The 23,891-nt window shown below is 33.9% G+C and overlaps 1 protein-coding gene across 5 annotated transcripts in view; it reads right to left on the bottom strand.

Annotated features, from left to right (window-relative positions):
* Positions 1–23,891, bottom strand: part of PDS5B (PDS5 cohesin associated factor B) — a 164,771-nt gene that overhangs the window by 97,801 nt on the left and 43,079 nt on the right. For all 5 annotated transcript variants that reach the window (XM_019651446.1, XM_019651450.1, XM_019651448.1 and 2 more), the window contains exons 2-7: positions 15,230–15,356; positions 11,736–11,939; positions 8,982–9,068; positions 8,777–8,874; positions 8,023–8,149; positions 1,522–1,602 (exon numbers count right to left, since the gene is read on the bottom strand). In XM_019651446.1, coding sequence (XP_019506991.1) covers positions 1,522–1,602; positions 8,023–8,149; positions 8,777–8,874; positions 8,982–9,068; positions 11,736–11,939; positions 15,230–15,337 — 705 coding nt within the window. In that variant the 5' untranslated portion in view covers positions 15,338–15,356. The remainder of the gene's footprint in view (positions 1–1,521; positions 1,603–8,022; positions 8,150–8,776; positions 8,875–8,981; positions 9,069–11,735; positions 11,940–15,229; positions 15,357–23,891) is intronic.

A 23,891-nucleotide genomic window follows, 5' to 3' on the forward strand; every position in this document is an offset into this window, starting at 1 on the left:
TGTTGAGAGAATAGTGTAACAAACAATCACCTAGCTGCAACAAATACCACCATTCCATCTTGAGCCGTTTTTCTTTTATTACCTAATCAAATATTTATTTCCGCAGTCCTAGCAAAGCTATCAACATGTTATAGTATTATTTTACTTATTTGTATGCCAGAAAAAGGCATCAAAGAAAGTTAAGTGTTCCCTAAAAACATCTGGCCAAGCAGTATCAACTTAAATAACTAACCACCAGGAGGAGCTCACCCAGTGTATCTAATGGGCTATTGAGATAGAATGCTTCAGTCTGGTCTACACACTTCGTCAGTGCCACTAAGTCAATAATGAAAAAACACTCAATCCACTCAATCTCAACAATTTACTCCAGCCAATACCCAAGAGTCACAAAACTTATAGAAATCAATATTTAGAATTACCTGCCAATCTTGGAGTTATTAATTTATTAGGTTATACACCCTATCTTAACTCCAGCTTTTAAAAGTTCACCCTCCCAATTTCTTTATAAATCAAATACATTTTTGCAAATCATCATGTGCTGAGAATTGTTTAAGGCCATAAGCCAGAAACAGAATCTGGGATTTACCAAGATACTGTTTTATAAAGTATGTTCCTTTTCATGGTGTACTTTATATACTGAATTAATTTTTGTAAACAAAAAAAATTTTCCTTCAATAAGCTTCAGGAAAATTAAATATATAAGTAATTATAAAAAGCTTTCTTTCTCCTTTTTTCAAGACAGATTTACATCCTTTACATGTTTGGAGTGGGGGTGAAAGAGAAAAGTACGTAGAGACACAGAACTGCCACTCAATTCCAGAGGCCAACATTCACATTATGTTCTATTTGTTCCAGAAGGAATACAATGTGGATGGTGCCATCTAGAGTTGTGCAACTCAACAGAACCATGGAGAGAAAAAACTTACAATCAGTTCTATCAGTGAACCTATCAAGCTAAAACACATTTCTTCTGAAAATAAATACAAGATGGTCAATCGTAAATAAGTAGATTTGGGATGATAGTGAAAGGGCTCATTTCATTGCAATTCTTCCCCTTTCTCAAAAAGGCAGATATATATGGAATCTACCAAATCACTGCCATTCATACTTGTCTTCAATTTTTTAGGTCTTGACATTAGTTCATATCTTCCTTTAATACAAATCAGTTTAATCTCCACAAAGCTATGAGCAAATTCTCTGAATAATGAAAAGTTCCATGTTTTATCTTATTACGTTTAACTCTGCTCTTAACATTAGAAAACTGTGTATCTTGCTAACCAAAATAAAAGCTGTTTTAGTTCCTAGGCAATTTGAAAGAAGTAAATGAATGAACAAAGAAGATGAGAGTTAACCTTCTAGAAAATATTAACCAAGAATAATTTTAAGAAGCAGAAAGAAAACATATTACTTAATGATGTAAACACAAAATTGAAAAGCTGTACTACTTGCTGAAATTTTGCTTCTAGCAGTCTTTAAAAGTTTGGCTAACCCACTGGACAACCAATTACAAGTGAGACTTACATTGGTAATATATGGTTCAATGGCTTGAGCTGTCCTCTTCAGTAAAGCCTTTGCCAAATCGTATGCTTGCTTGTTTAAATTCTGAAAAACATAAACAATATCTATATTATGTATTTCTAACTATGATAAACATAATGTTACCTGTATTCAAAAAAACCGCTTGAGTAAATGAATCAGAAATCTAAAATTCAATTAGAATAAAAGATAGAAGGCAAAGCCACTTTTCTTAAGACTAACTGGTCTACTAGATCATAAGATCGTTTCCAAGCAAGGGTAATTACATTCTCTTTTTATCTTGTTGATAGTGTAAGGTAAACCACATAGAAAAGGCCAACAAATGTCTGCTGGAGTCAAGAGGAGATATTTAGTCATTCTAATTCTAGTCCCAAAGTCAAATCAGCTTAGCCAAGTACAAATACAGGCTATTTCACTCCAGGTCCAGAAGAACCAAAGCATCCTAAGAGGATGAACTGGGTTCTTAGTGTGGGCAGGAACTGGGGGAGGGCGTTACAGGTGAGGGAAGACAAGAGTTTGGTGCAGCCATAAGAAAGCAGATTTATTCAACACATCGCAGAGCGTAGTTAAGTCCAAGGATACAACAAGAAACATAACAAACAGTAAAGTATACAAAGAAAAATGGTGCAAGAAAAATATTTTAAATAAGAAAATGTGTTTCTAAATAGATTATGATGATGACAGAAGGAATCAAGACCAAAGATCTAAAATGGAATCAGTACATATTCTAGTTCATACATATTACAGAGAATAGGAATACTACATATATCTTGAAATTCACATTCAGCATATTTTTAGATTAATATTGATGGTTGTATTGTATTATTTTAATCATTTCTAACAGCTATTTAGTATTTTACTATATGCTATAACTTATTTACTCATTGTAAGTCACAGACATCAAATTACATGTCTTATACATGCCTCTTTGTATATATAAGAAATAATTTTCTGTAAATTCTATCTCAGCCAGTTTTCAATGGGCTGTTTTGTCTTGTTCTTATTTACATGTAGTTTCTCTATAAATTCTATACACTAAACCTTTGTCAACCTTTGTCAATTATATGCATAACATATCTTAGTCTATACTTGTCTTTTTACAATGTTTAGGATGTCTTAGAGAACACAGAAGGTTTTTATTTTAATGTAATCAAAAGTATCAATCTTTGCCTATTTGGCATGTGCTTTACATCTTTCTTAAATTTTCTCCCACATTGTGGTTAAGCTATTTTATATTTCTCAAATAAAATTTTAAAGACTTGCTTTTCAGATTGAGATCTTTCACCTGTAATTTATTTTCATGTATGGCGTGAAATAAGAATCTAATGTTATTTTCCATATGGATATTAAATTTTCCTAAAACCATTTATTAAATTGTCCATTATTCCCTCTAATGACCTGTAAAATCTGCACTCTCAGTTTCTATATCACCATGCATCCATTTGTAAATTCTGTATTACTTCCATATGTCCCTTTGTCTATCACTGCCTGATTATAGTCAAAGTGACATGAAAACAATGTCTTAACATTGTCCTCACTTGCTTATTCTTCTTCTAAATTGTTTGGCTGTTATTGGCCATTTGCTCCTCAATATGAATTTTAGAATCAATTTCTCAAACTACATATACATGTGTATATACACACAAGCACATTTTCAGTTTCTATTTTGGATTATCTATTCATATGCGAAGAGCTGACATCAGTATGACGCTGAGTTTCCCAGCCCATACACAATAACAAATCATGCAACATATTTAGGTCTTCTTTTAAACTTTTCAGTATAACGATTTTCAACATAAAGGTCACGCACACTTTTGTTAAATTTCTAAGTAGCTCAAATCTTCGTTAAAGCTACAAATGAAAAAATTCTGAAATTATACTAACAGATTTTTATATATTGATCTTATATTTAGCAACCTTGCATAATTTTCTTATTCTGGAAACTTATGTGTGTACTGTTTTGTTTTCTGAACAGGCAGTCACATCATCTGCAAATAATTTGTTTTGCTGCATCTTTCTAATCCTTTTATCTTTTGTCTGTCTTGTTTTATTAGTCCACTAACTTAAGACCTCTAGCTAATGATGATTAGAAATATTAATAGCATTCTTGCTTTTTTCCTGAGTAGAAGTGACATCTTTAAAATGTTTCTAACTTTAAAAAGAATGCTTCAGCATTTCACCATTAAGTACAGTATCACACATATCCTATCAATTTAAGGAAGTTCCTTTGTACTTCAAATCTGCTATGAGTTGTAAAATATCATGAACTATATTGAATTTTATCCAACCTTCTTTTTCTACATCTATTGACTTTTTTCTCTTTGATCTGTTGATTTACAGAAATATCTCAGTCTATTGCTAACATTTTCTAATGTTAATCCATCCCTACATTCCTAAAATAAAGCCAATTTTGCTCATTATCAACTCATTACTTTATACCACTCTGGATACTGTCTACTATTATTTTATATGGGATTTATGTTATATTTTAAATCACATTAGCCTATGATTCTCCTTTCTTGTTTGACTTTGTCTAGTTTCCCTATAAAGGTTATACACTCATAAAGTGAGCTGTGGAAAATTCCTTCTTTTTCTATAATCTGGAAAAATTTTCTGAATATTAAAATTATATGCCACTTACATTAATAGCAATCTCCTGGTGATGAGTTTAAGTTATTTTGTGGTTGGTTTGAGTTCTGCTGCTGTCATTATTATGATTATTGTTGTTTGAAAAGAAGAGTTTTTATTATATGGATACAGTTTTTAAACCCAATTAAATTTCTTATATTGGCTAAAGGTGAAGATTTTCTCTTGAAACAAATTTGCAAGTTATACTTTCCAGAAATTTGTTATGTCAAATTACAAATGTTAGCATAAAATACTGTTCACCGAATTGTCTTGATTTTTTTTTTTTTTTTGAGGGCAGTGTCACTGGCCCTCATATGTGGGATCCGAACCGGGGGCTTCTGGCATCCCAAGCCAGCTCTTAACCATCGTGTCACTCGGCCAGCCCCTTGATATTTTTAATGTTTCCTTTTCCCCCATTTCATTCTAAAACTGTACATTGATACCATCTCCCTTTTTCTGATTCAATTTGCCAAGGGTCTGCCTATTTAATGATCTTTTCCAATTACCAACACTGGGTTTTTGTGAAATGTTACTGTGTTTTCCATTTCATTGATTTGTGTTCATTATTTTCTTCCTTGTATACTTCATACATTCTGATGATACTCATAACCCCTTGAACTGGACACTTAGCTATAAAGTTAGACTAAATAAAACACATTTTAAGTTGCATCCCACAAGTTTTAATATGTATCATTTTAAATGTCATTATGATTTATTCTTTTGACAGATTATGACTGCTACAAACTTGTTAGTCTTATATTTCTTTTTTTTTTAATTTTTTTTTTATTGGGGAATTGGGGGGATGGGAACAGTGCTGGGGAATTGGGGAAAGGGGAACAGACAAGTTGCTGTCGTTTTGTTCTTCAATCTAGTTGTGGAGGATGTTGCTTCACTGGCCCAAGTTGGCACCATCATTGCGCTCTTCTCAGTCGCCGGCTTCTGGACGGCCCCTCACTGCGGCTGCTGGCCGCTCACGCTGGCTGCTGGCCACACACGGTAGCCCATGGCAATCCACTGCCACAGGGACTGCAGCCCACGCCGTCGCCGGCGACTCACGGCAGCCCAGCTCCAGGTTGAGCAGTTGTTCAGCATCTTAGCTGTACAGGGCAGTGTCACTGGCCCTCATATGTGGGATCCGAACCGGGGCCCTCTGGCATCCCAAGCGAGTTCTTAACCATCGCGCCACTCGGCCGGCCCTTGTTAGTCTTATATTTCACATCCTCAATATTCTTATAAATTGTTGGTCTGCTTGATTTATTATCACTGGAAAACATGTTAAAATCGTCCACCAAATTGTGCATTTGTTCCTTTCTCCTTATAATTCTTCCAATTTGTGCTTTATATATTTTTATTCTATTTACATACAAGTTTAGATATCTTCCTGAGAACTAATCCTGTTAATAGTGTATAAACCCCTTCGTTAAAACTGTTACATCTAATATTAATATAAGCTATTCAGTTTTGTTTTTTCCAGTTAGTATGTACCTCTTTTCCATCCTTTTACTTCCAACCTTTCTGTGACAGTATTTTGTTATTATCTTATTAACAATGACAAGCTAGGTTATTTTCAATCCAATGGGATAGTCTGCCGCCAACAGTAAATTTGAGCCATTTACATTTACTATAATTCTTCCATTTATTGCAATCCTTAAATTTTTAACATGAATTCTTCATTTAAAGTCCAAAGTTAATCAATAACTCTAAATTCCTGATCATCACCTGGATCGCAACACATTAACTCCATTCAACCTTACATGTTATTTATATCATTTGTATGCTAATATTACTTTAATTAATCATTATTGCTACCATTTTTGTTTTGCATATCTTTCTTATTCAGAACACTTCTTTGTTCACCACTATTTCTTTTTTTTTTAAAGATTTTTATTGGGGATTTGGGGGATGGGAACAGCGCTGGGGAATCGGGGGAAGGGGAACAGACAAGTTGCTGTCATTTTGTTCTTCAGTCTAGTTGTAGAGGACGTTGCTTCATTGGCCCAAGTTGGCACCATCATTGCACTCTTCACGGGCGAGGCAGATCAGTTGCCGGCTTCTGGACAGCGGCTCATGGCAGCTGCTGGCCGCTCACGCTGGCTGCTGGTTATACACGGTAGCCCATGGCAGCCCACTGCAGCAGGACCTGCAGCCTACGCCGTCGCCGGCAACTCACGGCAGCCCATCTCCAGGTTGAGCTGTTGTTCAGCATCTTAGCTGTAAGAGGGCAGTGTCACCGGCCCTCACATGTGGGATCTGAACCGGGGCCCTCTGGCGTCCCAAGCCAGCTCCCAACCAACGCGCCACTCGGCCGGCCCACCACTATTTCTTTTATCTCACTTCTTTTAAATTCAATTTCCATCATTCTCAAGTACGCACACATTCTCAAGTACTGAAATAACAGTAGTTATTTCAGGAAGGATCTATTGACAAATGAATATTTAATGTCTTAATTTCACTCAAATTGGCTGTGTGTGTGTACATGTGCACATTTATTTTATCTTAACACTGTGGAAATATAGTTCCATTATCTTCTGATATCTGTCCTTGCTACTGAGAAGTCAGAAATCAGTTTAACCTTTATTCCTTGGTTAAGGGCTATCTATGCCTTTTCCCTCTGAGTGTTTTATAGATTATTTGTTTTGGCATTTTACAATTTCTCCAGGAAGTGCCTGGACTGGGATTTATTTTGATTTATCCTGCTCATGACACTTTTGTTACCTAACCCGTAAATTCATGTCTTTCACCAATTCTGGAACATAGTAAGCAAATTTCTATCTGAATATCTCTTCTCCACTCTCTACTTGGTGTTCTAAAATCACTACTAAACATACTGGATCTTTTCAATCTACCCTTCATGTCTTAGTATCTTCTATGTTTTCTTTATCTCACTGTGCCTGTATAATTTCCTCAGATCTATCTCCCAGTTCTCTAAATACCTTTTATAACCCAATCAAGATTTTAATATCAATGACCACTTTTCATTTCTTCTAACCTTTTCCTTTCATGTTTTTTAACTCTTATTTTTGTCTTTAATCCTTTTAAGCATATATTATTTTTAATCCTTTTAAGGAGACTGATTTATTTTTATCTAATAAATATAGGATCTGAATTTTCAAGTCTAATCATGATATGCATAATGTCTGAGTTTCAGCACTAATGCACTATTTTAAGAATTTTGAAATTTTGGATTATGAAGTTATTTTCACTGAAGCATTATGTGAAAGCTGTGTAGCTGTAAACTTAGATTATAGCTTGACAGAATGCAGAGATCTTTATACTGGTGATTTCTGTGCCCCTCTCTTTTACCTTGACCCCTTATGAATCACAAAACCATTATTTCCAACTGCTTACTAGAAAGTTAGTCATTTTCAAAGAACAAAACACGCACACCTCCGCCCCTCGCTTAACATCACCCAGACAAGAAACATGGTCACCAACATATATCCTTTGTCTCCAAATTAATAGAACGTTCCCTTTCAATTTCACCCCTCCTCTCCATCTACACTATCACTGTCTTTTACTGAAGGCCCCAATCGCAGCATCTCCCAACATATGAAGTTATATGATACCATTTAGTAGCTATTAATTCACTCCTTGAAACATGTCTTATACAAAATTAAGTTATCACAGATATTTTATCACATGAACTAAATCTATTATTCTTTTCATTTAATTAGTGACTAATAAGTACATCGTGTTTGTTAAACATTAAACACAATTCATATTTATTAATATTAGTCAATAAAATAGAGTCTCCAAAACTAAGGTTAAAGCAGAATAAGTTGTATTTAGAGCAGAAGCAAATTCTGGACCTTACCATTAACAGGATTTAGACATATTTCAGTATATGCTGCTACTTACCTTATGGGCAGGTACTAGATTTACCAAAACTGTATCCAAAAGCTCCTGAGAAACTGTATCACCTTCACAAATAATAGAACTCATGAGGTCTACCATGTGCATATGAACTTTCTGATTGTGTCCATTGCTGAAATTCAAAATGAATATTTTATTTAAAGTATAACTGAAATGTACAGGATTTAATCAAAACATGGTACTGACAAACATTACACTTTGTAAAAAAAATGATACTAAAATATTAATTAAATCAAATTCTATGTGTTCATTTAAAGCTTCCCTCTCTTCCAAATCTTACAGTAGTTTCCAAAATCTATTACATTTCCTAGATACTTTTCACCAATTTTAAAGTCTCACAATCAAAAGTAATTAAATCGAATGCAACTTTAATTTTATTTTAAATTTAGAAAATCAAATTGCTTTGCTGAAGTTAATTCTAGTAGATAATTTTAAAGAATACACGGCTATTCACATAAATTAAGGAGTCAGCAATATATATTTAAATAGAAGATAAAAATAATATAATCCAAAAAATAGTTTTACATTGGTTACAGATTCTTAATGCCACTCATGTATTATTCCTTACATTACAAAACTAAGCTCTATTCATTTTTTAAAACCTATAAAAATACCAACGACTTTTTAAATTTCAACTTAGCCTTCCAATATTCATCACACAAACAGTTTAGGCTAATTCATCTGTAAGTTAAAAGTCTTTTATATTTAAAAACTTACATTCCTAGTAAAATAAACTTACTTTATAACTGAAAATAATGTTCTGTATAGTTGTGTAAAAATTTCATTGCTATCTTCCAACTCAAAGCATATGTTATATGACTTGACCCAAGCAATGTTCTAAAAATAAGAGGTAAAAAAGATGAAAGGTAAACACTTTAATTAGTAAAAATATACAAGAACAAGAAAGTTTAAAATGTTATCTGAGGATATAATACATTGCTTACCTCAAGTAAATAAAAATACCTATTGAATTGTGGGCTCTTTGTATCCTCTAGCCCCTTCAACTGCCTTGTTATAAACATAAATATATCCTTTAAAAAAAAGACAAAATATTAGATTACGAATGGGAAATAAAAATATCCACTAAACTCCTAAAGCAAATTCAGCACTCGTGTGTATCTATCATGATAAATGTAAAAAACCAAGGAAAAAATTTTACTTGGCTGGAATTTGTTTAAAGTATATGATCATAAGAAAACACCAATTATCTTATTACCCTTCACAGGAAAACAGTAAATCATTTACCATGATCTTAAAGTACAGAAAGAAAATTTTCATCTTACAGCAAGTTAAGGAAATAAACTAAAATTTATGCTATATCAGAATAAAAAAGGTAGCAATGCAAGTTGATAAGTTTGCTGGAACAGCACTATACATGATCATTATATATAGCAAGAACACAGTTTAAGAAACTTAAAATTCCAAAACAAAACCACCAAGTGAAAAGACTATAAAGTGCAGAAGCTTAGAAATTTAAAAAAGACCCTTAGAAGTTAACTTGCCAGGCTTCCTATCTAATCATTATACTTATACTTGATTTCCCCCACCATTTCTCAATCTATCCCCATTCCCCTTTGTGCCTAGATAGAGATAGATTTAATGTCACTTTGAGTCAAATTTTTATGGAAGTGATGTTTTGGAAAAGTCTGGAAAAGATTAAAATTATAAAAGCTAATTCTGCAAAGAAAGCATGCTAATCAATAAAAGGAGAAAAAAAATGTTTCCCTTATTAGTAAAATGATAAACAAGCATATTTTTAAAAAGGGAAGAAACGTAATATGCAGATGACTAAGCAGGTTTTCAAGAAAAATACTATCAAAAGTACATCCTTCAAAAATGGTGACTTTGATAATAGTTTTAAAAAGTATGTCCTCCATGAATGAACCCTTCTGGTTTGACTGAGAGAACTATGTGCCATGTTGATTTTACCTGGAGATGGAAAGACAACAATCTCTCATTTATAATCTCTCCAACAATAACGAACCTAAACCTGATGTCAGCTGTATAAAAGGGGCTTTCTGATGACAACAATAAGCTGACAGTGGAAAGGTGAGAATTCAAGTGTCACAATTTTCTTTTATTACTATTGTAGACAAAGAAAAATCTGACCTTGATGCTAATCAAAACTGAAAACTATTCAATATTTAGAAAATACCCTCAGAGTGAATAATTTATAAGTACTACCCCAATAAAATAAAATAAAAAAGTATTTAAAATTAAGAACCACAAAAATTGACCTGAAAGACACTTTAAATTTTTCAGCTGTGAAATAATCCAAAAAAGATTCTAATTTAATCTCAGCTCTTCAATTTTCTTCTCATAAACTGTCTTCCTGTTATAAACAGATTTGTAGCTGTTTTTTCTGGAGGACTTTAATTAACCCCAAAGCCTTGAGATAGGTCATTGATTATGCAAACTAAGAAATTCACAAGAGAAGTAGAAAAAAATCGTGTAGCAGCACTCTTAAGTTAGACTATCTCTTCATGAGATGCCAACAAGACCAGCGAGGAAGAGCCATAGCCCACAGTCAACCAAATACGATACAAGGACTCCTTAAACCAATTAAGTACCTCCAAATTAGGGGCTCACAGTTAGAAATCAAGACACACACCCTTCCACAAACTAGCTCCTGTTATCTACTTTAAGTCTCTGACAATTCTCAACTCTTAGCATTCAATTACATTTTTAAATGACAAATACTGCCCCCTACCACTCCCATCCTGAGATTCTTTCACCAATCCAAATATAAAACAAGCAGGCCCAAACCAGTTTGGACATTCCATACTGAAATTGTGGCAGACTTGATTAAATGAGCAGGTTTCTCACTCCAGTTATCAAGAAGTAACTCCATGAGTTCAAGAACCAAATCTGGGCTGTTTTTCACCACTGTATACCCAGTTCCTGGCACATAATCACCGTCAATACTTGTTAAATAAAATAAACCTAAATCATGTGCCAATTTTTCACACTATTAATAATCTTCCTATGAACTCATTCTCTAACCCACAGTTTCCACAATTATCTTTTACTGTTGTTGGTTTTTCAAATTTTCTTCCTAGCCTGCCTCATTCTATATACTTTTGCACAGCTGTAATTATTTCATGTTTTCTACCGGTTAGTTTAATCATGCTATTCCACTTCTTTTCTCATCTTTTGAAGATTTTTCCATTCATATGGCTTTGCTTACAACTACTGTAACGGAGTAGTAGGTAGGTGTCTTTTCCACCTTCTTATTAAAATTTTGTTGATTTTATTTTCTTCAAAACAATTCACATGATACCTTCCATTAAATGAATTAGGATTCATATAAATCCAGGTTTATACTAGATACTATCTTTTAAATAATGAACATGGTCTTTTGTTTTTGTTTTTGTTTTTTAACATTGTCTTTTGACAAATTTTCATATAGGAAGAGTACCCCAAGTAATACTGAACTAGAGATAAAAAGTAGAGAACATACTATACTAATATACTTCTTATCCTAAAGATCAGAAACTGTTTTATAAAAATAAATATTAAATTGAGGATGAGGTTGTGGGGAGGAAGTAAGTTCTAAAGAAAACAGAAGAAGTTTAACAAAAGGTTGCTGCAGCTAATGTGAAAGAATCCAAAGAAATTATCTAAATACTATAACTCCCATTTTAGTTAGAAAAATAAAGTATCAGTCAATCTTGGCAGTTCTTTAAATCAGTACTTGCCTTTAGTTTATCAGGGGACGTGTAAGGAGCTTCAGGAGCATAAATCCTGAAAATATCAGCAAGACAGCAGGCTACCAGTAAGCGAACATCTTTATCGGGATGCTTGAGGAAAAAATCTGAAGCAAGATGTAAAGCTAAGTTTAAATAAAGCTCCTTTTCTTCTTCAGAGTCCTGGTCCATATCCATGAAAGTTTTCACAACCATCTATACAAAAACAAAATATTTATCGAATAATGAAATCCCCCATGTAAAAACAGTCATTTGAAATAAAAACCATATTAATTGCAATGGGTAGTTTCCAATAAACATACTTTCATTTTCCCTCTGAGAGTGTCTGAGAGAAAAAGATCTTTCTAAAACTTTAGGGTAAATAACTTTTCTTTCAATGGCTAAGTAAAATACTTTTCATTTTCTCATCATACCTGCTAACCAGATTTTAAAAGTTTAAAGCTAGCCTTACGTAGTGCTCCTGTTCTCACTGTTACAACTGGACTAAATGGAGTATGTCCTTCTTAAAAACATCATCCTTTAAAAAAATAATATAGCTAATCTTTTTATTAGGAGAAAAAGTATACCTCTAAAGAAAAACCTAGGACAATTTATTTTTCCATCTGAGCCATAAAGCACTCCCAATACATGGATTGATCTATTAAGCTAAAAAATATATATATAAAGATTCAAGAAAGGATGAACGGAGATGCATCCCTAAACATTAAAAAGCTACCATAAAAAAACTACCATAGCATCCAGCAAAATATTTCTTGTGCCACAGTAAAAGACAATATGATATGGACAGTTCATTAGCAGGACTCGATGGCATGTACAGAATGAGCCGAAGGAAGCTACAGGAAAAGGTTTTTTCAAAAGCATTAACATAAAAGAGGTGGAATGAAAACAAAAATGGTAAGGAATAATACGGTTTGAATTCTGTGAAGAGCTTCCCCAATTTCAGTATTAGTAGTCGCTCATTCTGTACTATTCCCACTTCAAATGAGACTTAACAAAACTACGGAACAGACATTTAAATACAACTCTAATGGAAAGGTGACCATGTGGCATCCACTAGGTGGTGCTGCAAATACTAATCAACAAGTGGAGCGGGCCAGGAGGTCCCAGTATCCAGGACTTGGGTCCTGGAGACACAAAGCAAGGATTCCCACTCTGCTGAAGAGTGACTGATAAACTGTCCAGTGTCGTGCTGGATTCTCAGAGCAGCCGTGGAAAACAGGGTTACTCACAGAGTCAACCCTCAGGTCTGTTCTGTCAGATGCCGGAACCAAGAGTAGACAAATCCTTCCAGGCTAGCACTACAGTTAGTTTAAGGGAACGCTATCCATGACTACTCTCCTAACTTTCAAATTTTATTACTTTTAAGATATACGCTTGATGGCTTAGTGTATTATGAAAAGAGATGAAGAAAGAAAAAGACCTACATGCAGAAAACTGCTTCTTTGAATAAAATGTTATAGGAAACTCTAGAAATTATATAAACAAAGATGCCTTACATATTAACAAATTTATAAAACTTACATCTGTACTTGTACATGTAAAAAATTACTATCATCCCACACTAGATCCTTTTTATATTTTCTCTAAGAAGGTTGTTAAAATAGTGGGAAGTATAAATTAGGAAAATTAAAGAAGATAATGTATATTAACAAGATTATTGCTGCGCATAAATGTCTACAAAATAACAAACGCATACTACAAACACTGAATGTGAGCAGCATGAAAATCATCCCAAGACTAACAACAAAGTTTACCCAAGGGATAGAGAATGGAGATTCCTCACTACTGTCTACAACTTAAATGGTGTTATAACACTCATTAATAACTCATAGGAGTCCTCTAAATTAAAAAAAGATGTCTGAGAAAATAACGTCTCTAAAAGACACTTAAATGCTAATTAGCTCATAAGTGTAGTCTCTGTGTTATCGTTAGTTTCTTAGCAAACAACAGGAGGTTCACCTATCCCTGCTGAATATAAACAAATCTGAGGAAATGAATGTGTTCATTTCTCCAAAAATTCAGTAAGTCATGAGACTGTAGATACACAAAAAATGAGAAATGTCTTATATAGAAAGAAATAAAATACATACAAGTTCCCAATGTAGATAAAATATCCACATATTGGTAAATTTAATCTGCTCAAAGATATTTTCCTTCGAATAATAAACATCTGATGTTTGGCAGCCTAATACTTTATGCATTAAAGTATAATACTAAGACTTTACATGAATTTTACAGTAGTATTAGGGTCCTTTTCCTCTAATAAAAATAAACCATGCGGCAATAGCTATAAAGTAGTACTTTGCTTTAAAAGCTCCTGAGCCGGAGGGCTGGCCAAGTGGCTCAGTTGATTAAGAGCTCGCTCAAGAGTGTGAGCTCTGAGCAACAGTGGTTCAATGCCCGGCCCGAGCTGAGCAGCCGCTGAGCTGCCAACAGGTGGCAGGATGGCTCAGCCTAATTAATTAATTAATTAATTAATTAATTAAAAATAAAAGCTCCGGGGCCTTCAATAATTAAAGAAGGCAAGTTTTCCAATCTTGAAATACTAGTAAGTAATAATATATCAAATAAAATAAATGACTAGGTAGATACAACCTAGAAGGAAAAAAAAATACTCAAAAATAAGAACATCTGAACTAATTGATAAATCAATTTAACATCCTCCTTGACCACTCAATTCCTTTAACCATCTTAACAATCACAGAGACCATCACTGCTCTGAAGGAAAAGTGAAATATTATTCACACACATACAGAGGGTGCCAAAATAAAATGCATACAGATAGTAATAAAGGAAAACTGTATTAAAATTGTAATAATATATACCAATAACAAAAGATGTATACAAGTCACGTTTGACTTGTGCAATTACAAGGGGTACTCAAAGTGGTTGAGTAAGGCTGACCAAAGTGTCCACTTGTATACATTTTTGTTTTTTTGGCTCCCCCAGTATAAACAGACTTGAGCCAGCCATAGAGTGACTGCCTCATGTATGGAAGTTCACATTCAATCCTGATTCACTTTTGCATGTCAGGAGAAGAGAAGCTAAAAGTAATGCTCTTTAACCACCCTCAAAATAACTTAAGAGAAAGTAAAATACAGCCTGAGTACTTAGTACAAAAACTTAAAACTGCCTTTCACAGATAAAAATAGTTGTTTTTATAAAATCCATGAGATATAGGAGAAAGCAGACAACTTTCTCCAGACAGAAACGAGTATAAGAATATTGTGGATTTATTTACTCTTTGTACCTAAGTATAGGAGGCTCTAGAAAATCTAAGTTTCACCTTCCTAATTGATCTCCCATTAACTAAGGAAACCCTACAATTCTTTATCAACTCCACTCTCTGAGATACTTTCCCTGCCATTCTGCTCTGACTTGCTTTTTCAAGTTATGCAAGATATAGCCCCCTATGTGATTTCCACAGGTGACCCCACCCCCGACCCTAAACAGATGTCCAAAAAATATAACCCAATTTTACTTACCTTTAACCGTCTCACCATCTCCTCTTTAGATATTTTATCTGAGATTTCCTTGACACCAGGAGGATAAGTAATTTTTCCATCATTGGTTCTTGTCTTTGAATGAGCCATGATTGAAATATTTTTACCCCTAAAACAAGAAAACTATTAGATGCAAACCAAAAAAAAAGGTGTAAACAACATTCATAATAAATATGAAAAGTAACCTGCCTTCCCCCAATAATTTATACCTACCCCCTAATTTATAGTAATTCACTTATCTAATGAATGAAAATCACTTTACTGAAGAGTTCCCAAATTTAAATTTTTTTATTTTAATTTCCATTAGTGGCAAGCTAGTTTATTTGCACTAAACTTCCAAATACAAAAACTATAAATGATAGAAAAAACATCCAAAATAAGCATATTTTTAAAGCACTACGAATTTCTCAGCCCACAATAAGAGAAGGCAGGAACCCAGAGAAGTAAATGGAGCACTGGGGCATTACATCCATTTATGCCCTGAGGGTACTTGCCAACCCTGACAAATCTAAAGTTTGGTTTTGGTGGCCTTATGGGGCAAGGGGAACAAAGATAAATGTGAACCTGTCAAGGTAAAATGTTAAATGTGAATCAAGGCAGAATGGAATTAATGTGGAACACTATCCCACCGCAAAAAGATAATACCTGCAAAGGAGAGTAAACCAGAAATCAAAATATACCCAATGCCCCATCACCACCCACAGGGGACACAGCAAATTAATGGATACAAGGGAGGAATGGCTAGTTAGCTTTGGCCATGGGCAGTGCATTGACTGAGGTCCACATTACCTAAGTATTAATAGTCCGGAGAATCTCAACACATGAACTCAGTAACCCCCAACTGGTAGTATACCCAAGCACCTAATATCAATAATTCCACCCTATTTACAGGAAGGCATTTTCATTGTGTGCCTCAAAGAACCCCCACTATGAAGTGTCTAGAACAATGAGCATTACCAAGTCAAAAATTACCAAGTACCTAAGGAAACACGTTGTTATGAGCAAAAACCAGCAGAACTGGACCCCAGACCCCAAAAACAGACCCACGAAGACTTCAGATATTATAATTATCACACAGATTACAAAACCACTATATTTATAACTTTAAAGAAATAAAATACAAGTCTAAACGATCTACAAGGAATAAAGAGTAAACCAAAGATTTAAACAACAAAGTAAAACTTCTAAAAATGCAAAACTAAAAAAAATGAAATTAAAAAAATTAATGAATTTATTAGCACATTTAAAAAGCTATTAAAATTAGTGAACTGGAGGAGTCGTCAGAAGAAATTATCAAAAAAAAAAAAAAAACACAAAAATGAAATGTACAGAAAAAGAAAGGACAGGTTTAATTCTATGATTCATGGGAGTACCGGAAGAAGAGAAATGAGGCAGAAGATACTATTTGAGGAGAATACCAAAATTATCAATCCAGAAATTCACGAAGCCAAACAGAATTAAATTCAAAATAATAATTCCAGAAAACAAATAAAACCTTAAAGCAGAAATATTACCTTGACAGGAACAGTATTTGTTCATACTGCAGCAAAACACAGCAAAATGTCATCCTCAGCGTGGTAAAGGAATATAATTGCAAAGCTCAAGTTTACATTCAAGGAATAGAAGTTTCGAGAATATGGCAAAATAAAGACAAATTAGCCAAACAAAAACTGAGAGCTAAAATAATGTAATATATATTGCTTAGCACACTATGATATAAATGATCAGGTTAAAAGGCAAAGATTTTAAAATTTCAATATAAGAGCTTATAAAAAAAACATTTAAAAATACAGGTATGAAATGTTGAAAGTAGAAGGATGAAAAAAGATACCATGCAATCACTGAACAAAAGAGAGCACTACACTACATAGAAATTTAAAAATAAAAATAAAAAAGGAGGCCATAGGACCCATTCCTTGGTATTTATTCAACAGAACACATACAGGTGTCCACCACCAGACATATATAAAAATGTTCACAGCAATACCATTCCTAGTAGACAAAACAGAAAACACAAATGCCTTGTGTTTGTAGCACATTCATTACAATGGACTACAATACAATTATAGAGTGAATAAACTATTGCTTCACACAATATTAACATTATAAAGAAAGTCATGTGAAAGAAGCCAGGCATCAAACAGGACACAGTATACACATTTCTAGAGATATTCAAAAGGAAACCTAATCTTTGATGTTAACAGTCAGGATAGTGAAAATCTTTGGTGGGAAATATAACTGAAAGAGGGATAAGAGGGCATTTCTTAGATACAGGTAAAGTTCTAGTTCTGGATGCTGGTTACACTATTGTTTTCACTTTGTGTAAAGTCATGGAGCTAGACACTTACAATTTTTACACTTTTCTGAACTACGTTATACTTCAACAACAAAATCTCCAAACATTTAAAAATTTAAAAGTACTCCCTAATAATGAATGAATCAAAAGAAAACAAGCATAGATCAACACAATAAAAAATCACAGGCCTACCTTACAAATTTTTGGCATACCAACATCTGAAAATTTAGATAAACTGGAGAAAATCTACACTATACCAAAAATTATCAGGAAAAAAATAGAATTAAGAAACTAAATAAATAATAAATCTTACCACAAAATAAAGTACTCAAGTCTAGATGGCTTTACTAGTGAGTTCTACCAAATAATTGAGAAAGAAATACAGTAGTCCCACCATTATCCACAGTTTTGCTTTCTGCAACTGCTGTTAACTGTGGTCAACCACAGTCCAAAAATATTAAATGGAAAATTGCATAAACAAACAATTCGTAAGTTTTTAACTGCAAGCCACTCTGAGTAGCATGAGGAAATCTCGCACTGTCCCACTTGGGCCAGCCCAGGACGTGAAACATCTCTTGTCCAGCGAAGCTACGCTGACTATGCTACCCAATGAGAGTCACTTAGTGGTCCTCTCGGTTGTTAGATTACGGTCACAGTATCCCAGTGCTTGTGTTCAAGTCACTCTTATTTTACTTACTGGCCCCAAAGTGCAATTTGGATATGACAAAGAAAAGCCAAAAAGTGCTTCCTGTAAGTGAAAAGGTACGTACGTATACATGGGAAAAATATATAGTATAGTAGATACAGGGTTCTGTACTACTATCCATGGTTTCAGCCAGCCACTGGGGGTCTCACAATGTATTATGCAAGGATAGGGGGTCCAACTGTAGTTTTCACATAAATAGTTCCAAAGACTAGAAAACAAGGGAATCCTTTCCAACTAATTTTATGCAACTAACTAGCATAATCATATACCAAATCCCAATGAGAAAAATAAGAGGGAAAATTACAGACCAATCTTGCTCATAAACATAGATGCAAAATTACTAAACAAAGTATTAGAAAACCAAATACAGCAACATATAAATTGGGTTTATCCCAAGGAACGCAAGGTTTAATTCAACACATTAACAGATTAAAAAAATCATGTGATAATCTCAGTAAATGAAGAAAAAAATGTTTGATAAAATTCATCAATTCATCAATTCATGACTAAAACAAAAAAGAAAAAAAAGCTTAACAAACTAAGAATAAGATGAAAGTTTCCTTTATCTGAGAAAGGTCAGGTGTGACAAACACCTCACAGCATAACATGCTTATTAATGATCCACTGGAAGCTTTTTCCTTGTGATCAGGACCTACACAAGCATACCTGCTAACATCACTTCCATTTAACACTGTAATGGAGATGCCAGTCAACAAAGAAAAAGAGAGTATAAAGATAAAAAGGAAGGAACAAAACAGTCATTATTTGCAAATTATATGATTATATATACAGAAACTCCAAAAGGACTTACAGATAAAACACCAGAATTAGTAAGACTGAGTTTGTTAGCAACCTTGTAGAGTAGAAAAATCAATATAAAATATTACCTACAGCTAACAGAACTTTAATGGTGAAAGACTGAATAATTCCTCTCGAGATCAGAAACATGAGAAGGATGTCTGCTCTCACAACTCTTATTCAACATAATATTGGCGACCCTAGCCAGCACGATAAGGCAAGAAAAAGAAAATAAAAGGCATACAAATTGGAAAGGAAGAACTAAAACTGTTCCTACTTCCAGATGACATAATTGTCTACATAGACGTTTCCAAGGGAATCTACAGAAAGTAAAACAACAACAATCAAGTTCATCAAGGTTGAAAGTTATAAAGAACACACAGAAATCAACTGTATTTCTTCTATATACTAGCACGGAACAGGTGGAAACCTAAGTTAAAAGCACAGCACTTTTCAGTCATTCCTCCATTAATGAAATACTTCAGTACAAAACTAACGAAATATATATAGGACTGGTATGCTAGAAATTATAAAATAATGATAAAAGAAACCAAGAAGATCTAAATAAATGGAGCCATATACCATGTCCATGGATTGGAAGACTGACTACAGTAAAGATGTCAATTTTCCCCCAAATTGATCTATAGGCTTAGGGATTCTAACAACATCCCAGCGAGACTTTTCATTGATACAGACAAGCTCACTCTAATATTTATACAGAAAGGCAAAGAAACTAGAATAGATGAGACAACACAGTAAAACCTTGGATTGCGAGTAACTTGCTCTGCGAGTATTCTGCAAGACGAGCAAACATTTATAATACATTTTAATGTGGTAAATGAGTGATGTCTTGAAATATGAGTAGTTTGTTTCCAAAACGAATTATGCTTGCAAACCAAGGTATTACGTATTTGAAAATAATAAAGTGGGAGGAAATCATTCTACACAACTTTAAAACTCTCTATAGCTACAATAAGCAAGACAATGTTGATAGTGGCAGAGAGACAGACATGTAGATCAATGGAACAGGACAAACCAGAAAGAGATCCACACAAGTATGCCCCATTGATTTTTACAAAGGTGCAAAAGCAAATGAATGGAGCAATAACAACAGTCTTTTCCACTAGCGCTGCTGGAGCTACTAGGTGTACACAAATGGAAAAAAAAAAAAAAGGAACCTTGGTTTAAACACCTCATGCTCTATATAAAAATTAATTAAAAATAGATCATGGATGTAACTATAAAATGTAAAAAAATAACTTTTAGAAGAAAACATGAAAGAAAATCTTCACTACTGGGGCTATGTAAGAGTTTTTACAAGTAATATTTAAAGCAGGATTTGTAAAAGGAAAAACTGATATACTGAACTTCAAAAATTAAAACCTTTTGCTCTGTGAAAAAGTCTTGTTAAAGAGAATCAAAAGATAAGTTATAGACTTGGAGAAAATATTTGCAAATACATATCTGACAAAGGACTTATATATCTAGAATATATAAAGAACTCAAAGATGACTATAAAAAAACAAACAATCCAATTGCAAAATGGGCAAAAGACATAAAGAGACATTTGAAGGGGATATACAGATGGCAAATAAGCACAAGAAAAGATGTTCAACATCATCAATCATGAAGGAAATGCAAATTAAAACCACAATGAGATGTCATTATATACTATTGGATTGTCGGAAAAGTCATGACGCATTTTTGCAACAAAAAACATAGAAAAAAAAGTCATGACTTCTCCAACAACCCAATATTAAGATGGCTAAAATGAAAAAGTGTTAACACCAAATGTAGACAAGGATGCAAACAAACTGCATCTATCCCACATTGCTGGTGGAAATGTAAAATAGCACTTACAGCCATAGTTGAAAATGGTCTTGCAGTTTCTCATAAAACTAAACATGTGTTTACCATACAAACCAGAAATTGTACTCTTGGGCAATTATCCCAGAGGAATGACAGCCTGTGTTCATACAAATATGTACAAGAATGTTTACAGCTGTTTTATTCATATACCCCCAAACTGGAAGCAATCCAAATGCCCTTCAATAGATGACTGGTTAAACAAACTCTGATAGATCCATAGGATGAAATACTACTCAGCAATAAAAAGAACTGATTTACTGATATAAGCAACAACTTATGGTCATTATGCTTACTGAAAGAGACAATCTAAAAAGGTTATATACCATATGGTTCCATTTATTTAACGTTTTCAAAATGACAAAACTACAGATGAAGAAGAGATTAGTGGTTACCAGGGGCACAGATCAGAATGAGAAACAGCATGAGGGAATTCCTTCATAATTCTGTATCTTGAATGTGGTAGTGGTGACCTGAGTCTATACACGGGGTCAAAGTACACAAAACTTCAGACATGCACAGAAAATGTCATGCAAAAATGAGACAACTGGGCCGGCCGAGTGGCGTGATGGTTGGGAGCTGGCTAGGGATGCCAGAGGACCCTGGTTCGGATCCCACATATGAGGGCCAGTGACACTGCCCTCTACAGCTAAGATGCTGAACAACAGCTCATCCTGGAACTGGGCTGCCGTGAGTCGCCGGCAATGGCGTAGACTGCAGCTCCTGCTGCAGTGGGTTGCCATGGGCTACTGTGTGTAGCCAGTAGCCAGCAGCCAGCAACCGCAGTGAGCAAAATAAAAAAAGGTTTTACAAAGCAAAACAATTACATTCCTATGAACAGCAAATAAAAAGTTTAAAAATACAATTTACACTGAAAAGTAAAAACTACCTAGGAATTAATCTATTAAAAGATGTACTTTTAAAGAGACAACCATAAAGCTTTACTGACAGAAATAAGAAAACCGAAATAAGTGAAGAGATATCATGTTCATGGATATTTAGAAGTCTCAAATACTGTAAAGACATCAAATCATCCCACACTGATTATGGAGTCAATACAATGCTAATCAAGCCCAAATTTTGATTTTTAAAGAAACATGGCAAATTAAAAAAAATTACATGTAAATGCAAAGACCGAGAACGGCAAGATACTTCAGAAAAATACAGTGACTGAAAATTAATTCTATCAGATATTAAAACCCATTATAAGGATAAAGTAATTCAGATGATGTGTACTGGTGCAGACCAAGATCAATGGGGAATATCAGACATCCTAGAAACAGACTCATAACAATATCTGAGAACAGTGGCAGGGCATATCAGTTAGGAAGGGACAGAGTGAACAAAATAAAAAGTGCTGAATGTCACTTAATACTTTAATACTATTAAGTCATTCAATCCACAAATACTAGATGTATTACCATTTGTGTATTCTTTTATTTCTTTCATCAACATATTGTAGTTTTTAATACTCAAGTCTTTCACCTCCTTGGTAAAGTTCATTCCTAAGTTACTTTTTCCTTTTTGATGCTATTGTGAGGGATTATTTTGTTATTTTCCTTTTCAGATAGTTTATTGTCAATATATAAAAACATAACTGATTTTTACATCTTGATTTTGTATCCCGTAACTTTACTTAACTTATTAATGCTTAGAATTTTTTGTAGCGTCTTTAGGGTTTTCTACATATAACATCTTGTCATCTGCAAACAGGGAATTTTATTTCTTCCTTCTGATTTGAAAGTGTCATACATACACATACACACACACACACACACACACACACACACACACACATATATTTTTTTTTTTTGCCTAATTGCTATGGCTAGGACTTCCAGTAATATGTTGAGTAGGAGTGGCAAGAGTGGAAATCCTTGTCTTGTTTCTGATCTTAGATGAAAAGCTTTCCATTTTTTACCATTGAGAAATGCAAATCAAAAACATAATGAGGTATTACTTCACACCTGTCAGGATGGCTATTACAAAAAAAAACCCGAAAGATAACAAGTGTTGGCAAGAATGTGGAAAAACTGGCACCCTTGGTCACTGTTGGTGGGAATGTAAAATGAGAAGCAGCCACTAGGAGAAACAGTATGAAAGTTCCTAAAAAAATTTAATAACAGAGCTACCATATGATCCAGCAATCCCAATCTTGGCTATTTTATTCAAAAGAATGGAAATCAGGATCTGAAGAGATAGCTGTACACCCATGTTCATTGCAGCACTATTCACAATAGCCAAGATAATGGAAACAACCCAAATGTTCATCAACAGATGACTGGATAAAGAAAAAAATGGCATATAATTACAATGGAGTATTATTTAGCCCTAAGAAAAGAAATCCTACCATTTGCAATGACATGGATGGACCTGGAAGACATGTCACAGAGTGAAGTCTGTCACAGAAGAACAAATACTGCATGATTTCATTTATATTTATATGAGGTATCTAAACTAGTCAAACTTATAGAAGCAAAAAATAGAACAGTGGTTGCAATGGGATGGGAGGAGGAAAAAATTAGGAGTTGTTATTTAATGGGTACAAAGTTAGTTATATAAAATGATTAAGTTATAGAGATGTGCTGTACAACATAGCACCTATAGATAACAATACAGTGTTGTGCACTTAAAAACTTGTTAAGAGGATAGATCTCATGATACGTTGTCTTACAAAAAAAAGGGGGGGACACAAGGAAATTTTTGGAAGTGATGACTGTTTATTACATTGGTTGTACTGTTATCACATGTATATATATGTCCGAACTCATCAAAATATATACATTAAATATGTGCAGGTGTTTTGTTATCAATTATACTTCAATAAAGCTGTAAAAAAATAAGAGATTTTCAGGCACCGTTTGGGAAATAAATGCTTTCCCCCATGCTCTGAATAAAGAGGGGGGAAAAAAAAGAAATGGTCCATGGGCAGTTAGATTTGCAGAGAAATATCTGAGCTAGAGACAGATTTAGGAACA

Source organism: Hipposideros armiger, unplaced genomic scaffold (assembly GCF_001890085.2).
Source record: "Hipposideros armiger isolate ML-2016 unplaced genomic scaffold, ASM189008v1 scaffold_160, whole genome shotgun sequence".
Taxonomy (NCBI): domain Eukaryota; kingdom Metazoa; phylum Chordata; class Mammalia; order Chiroptera; family Hipposideridae; genus Hipposideros; species Hipposideros armiger.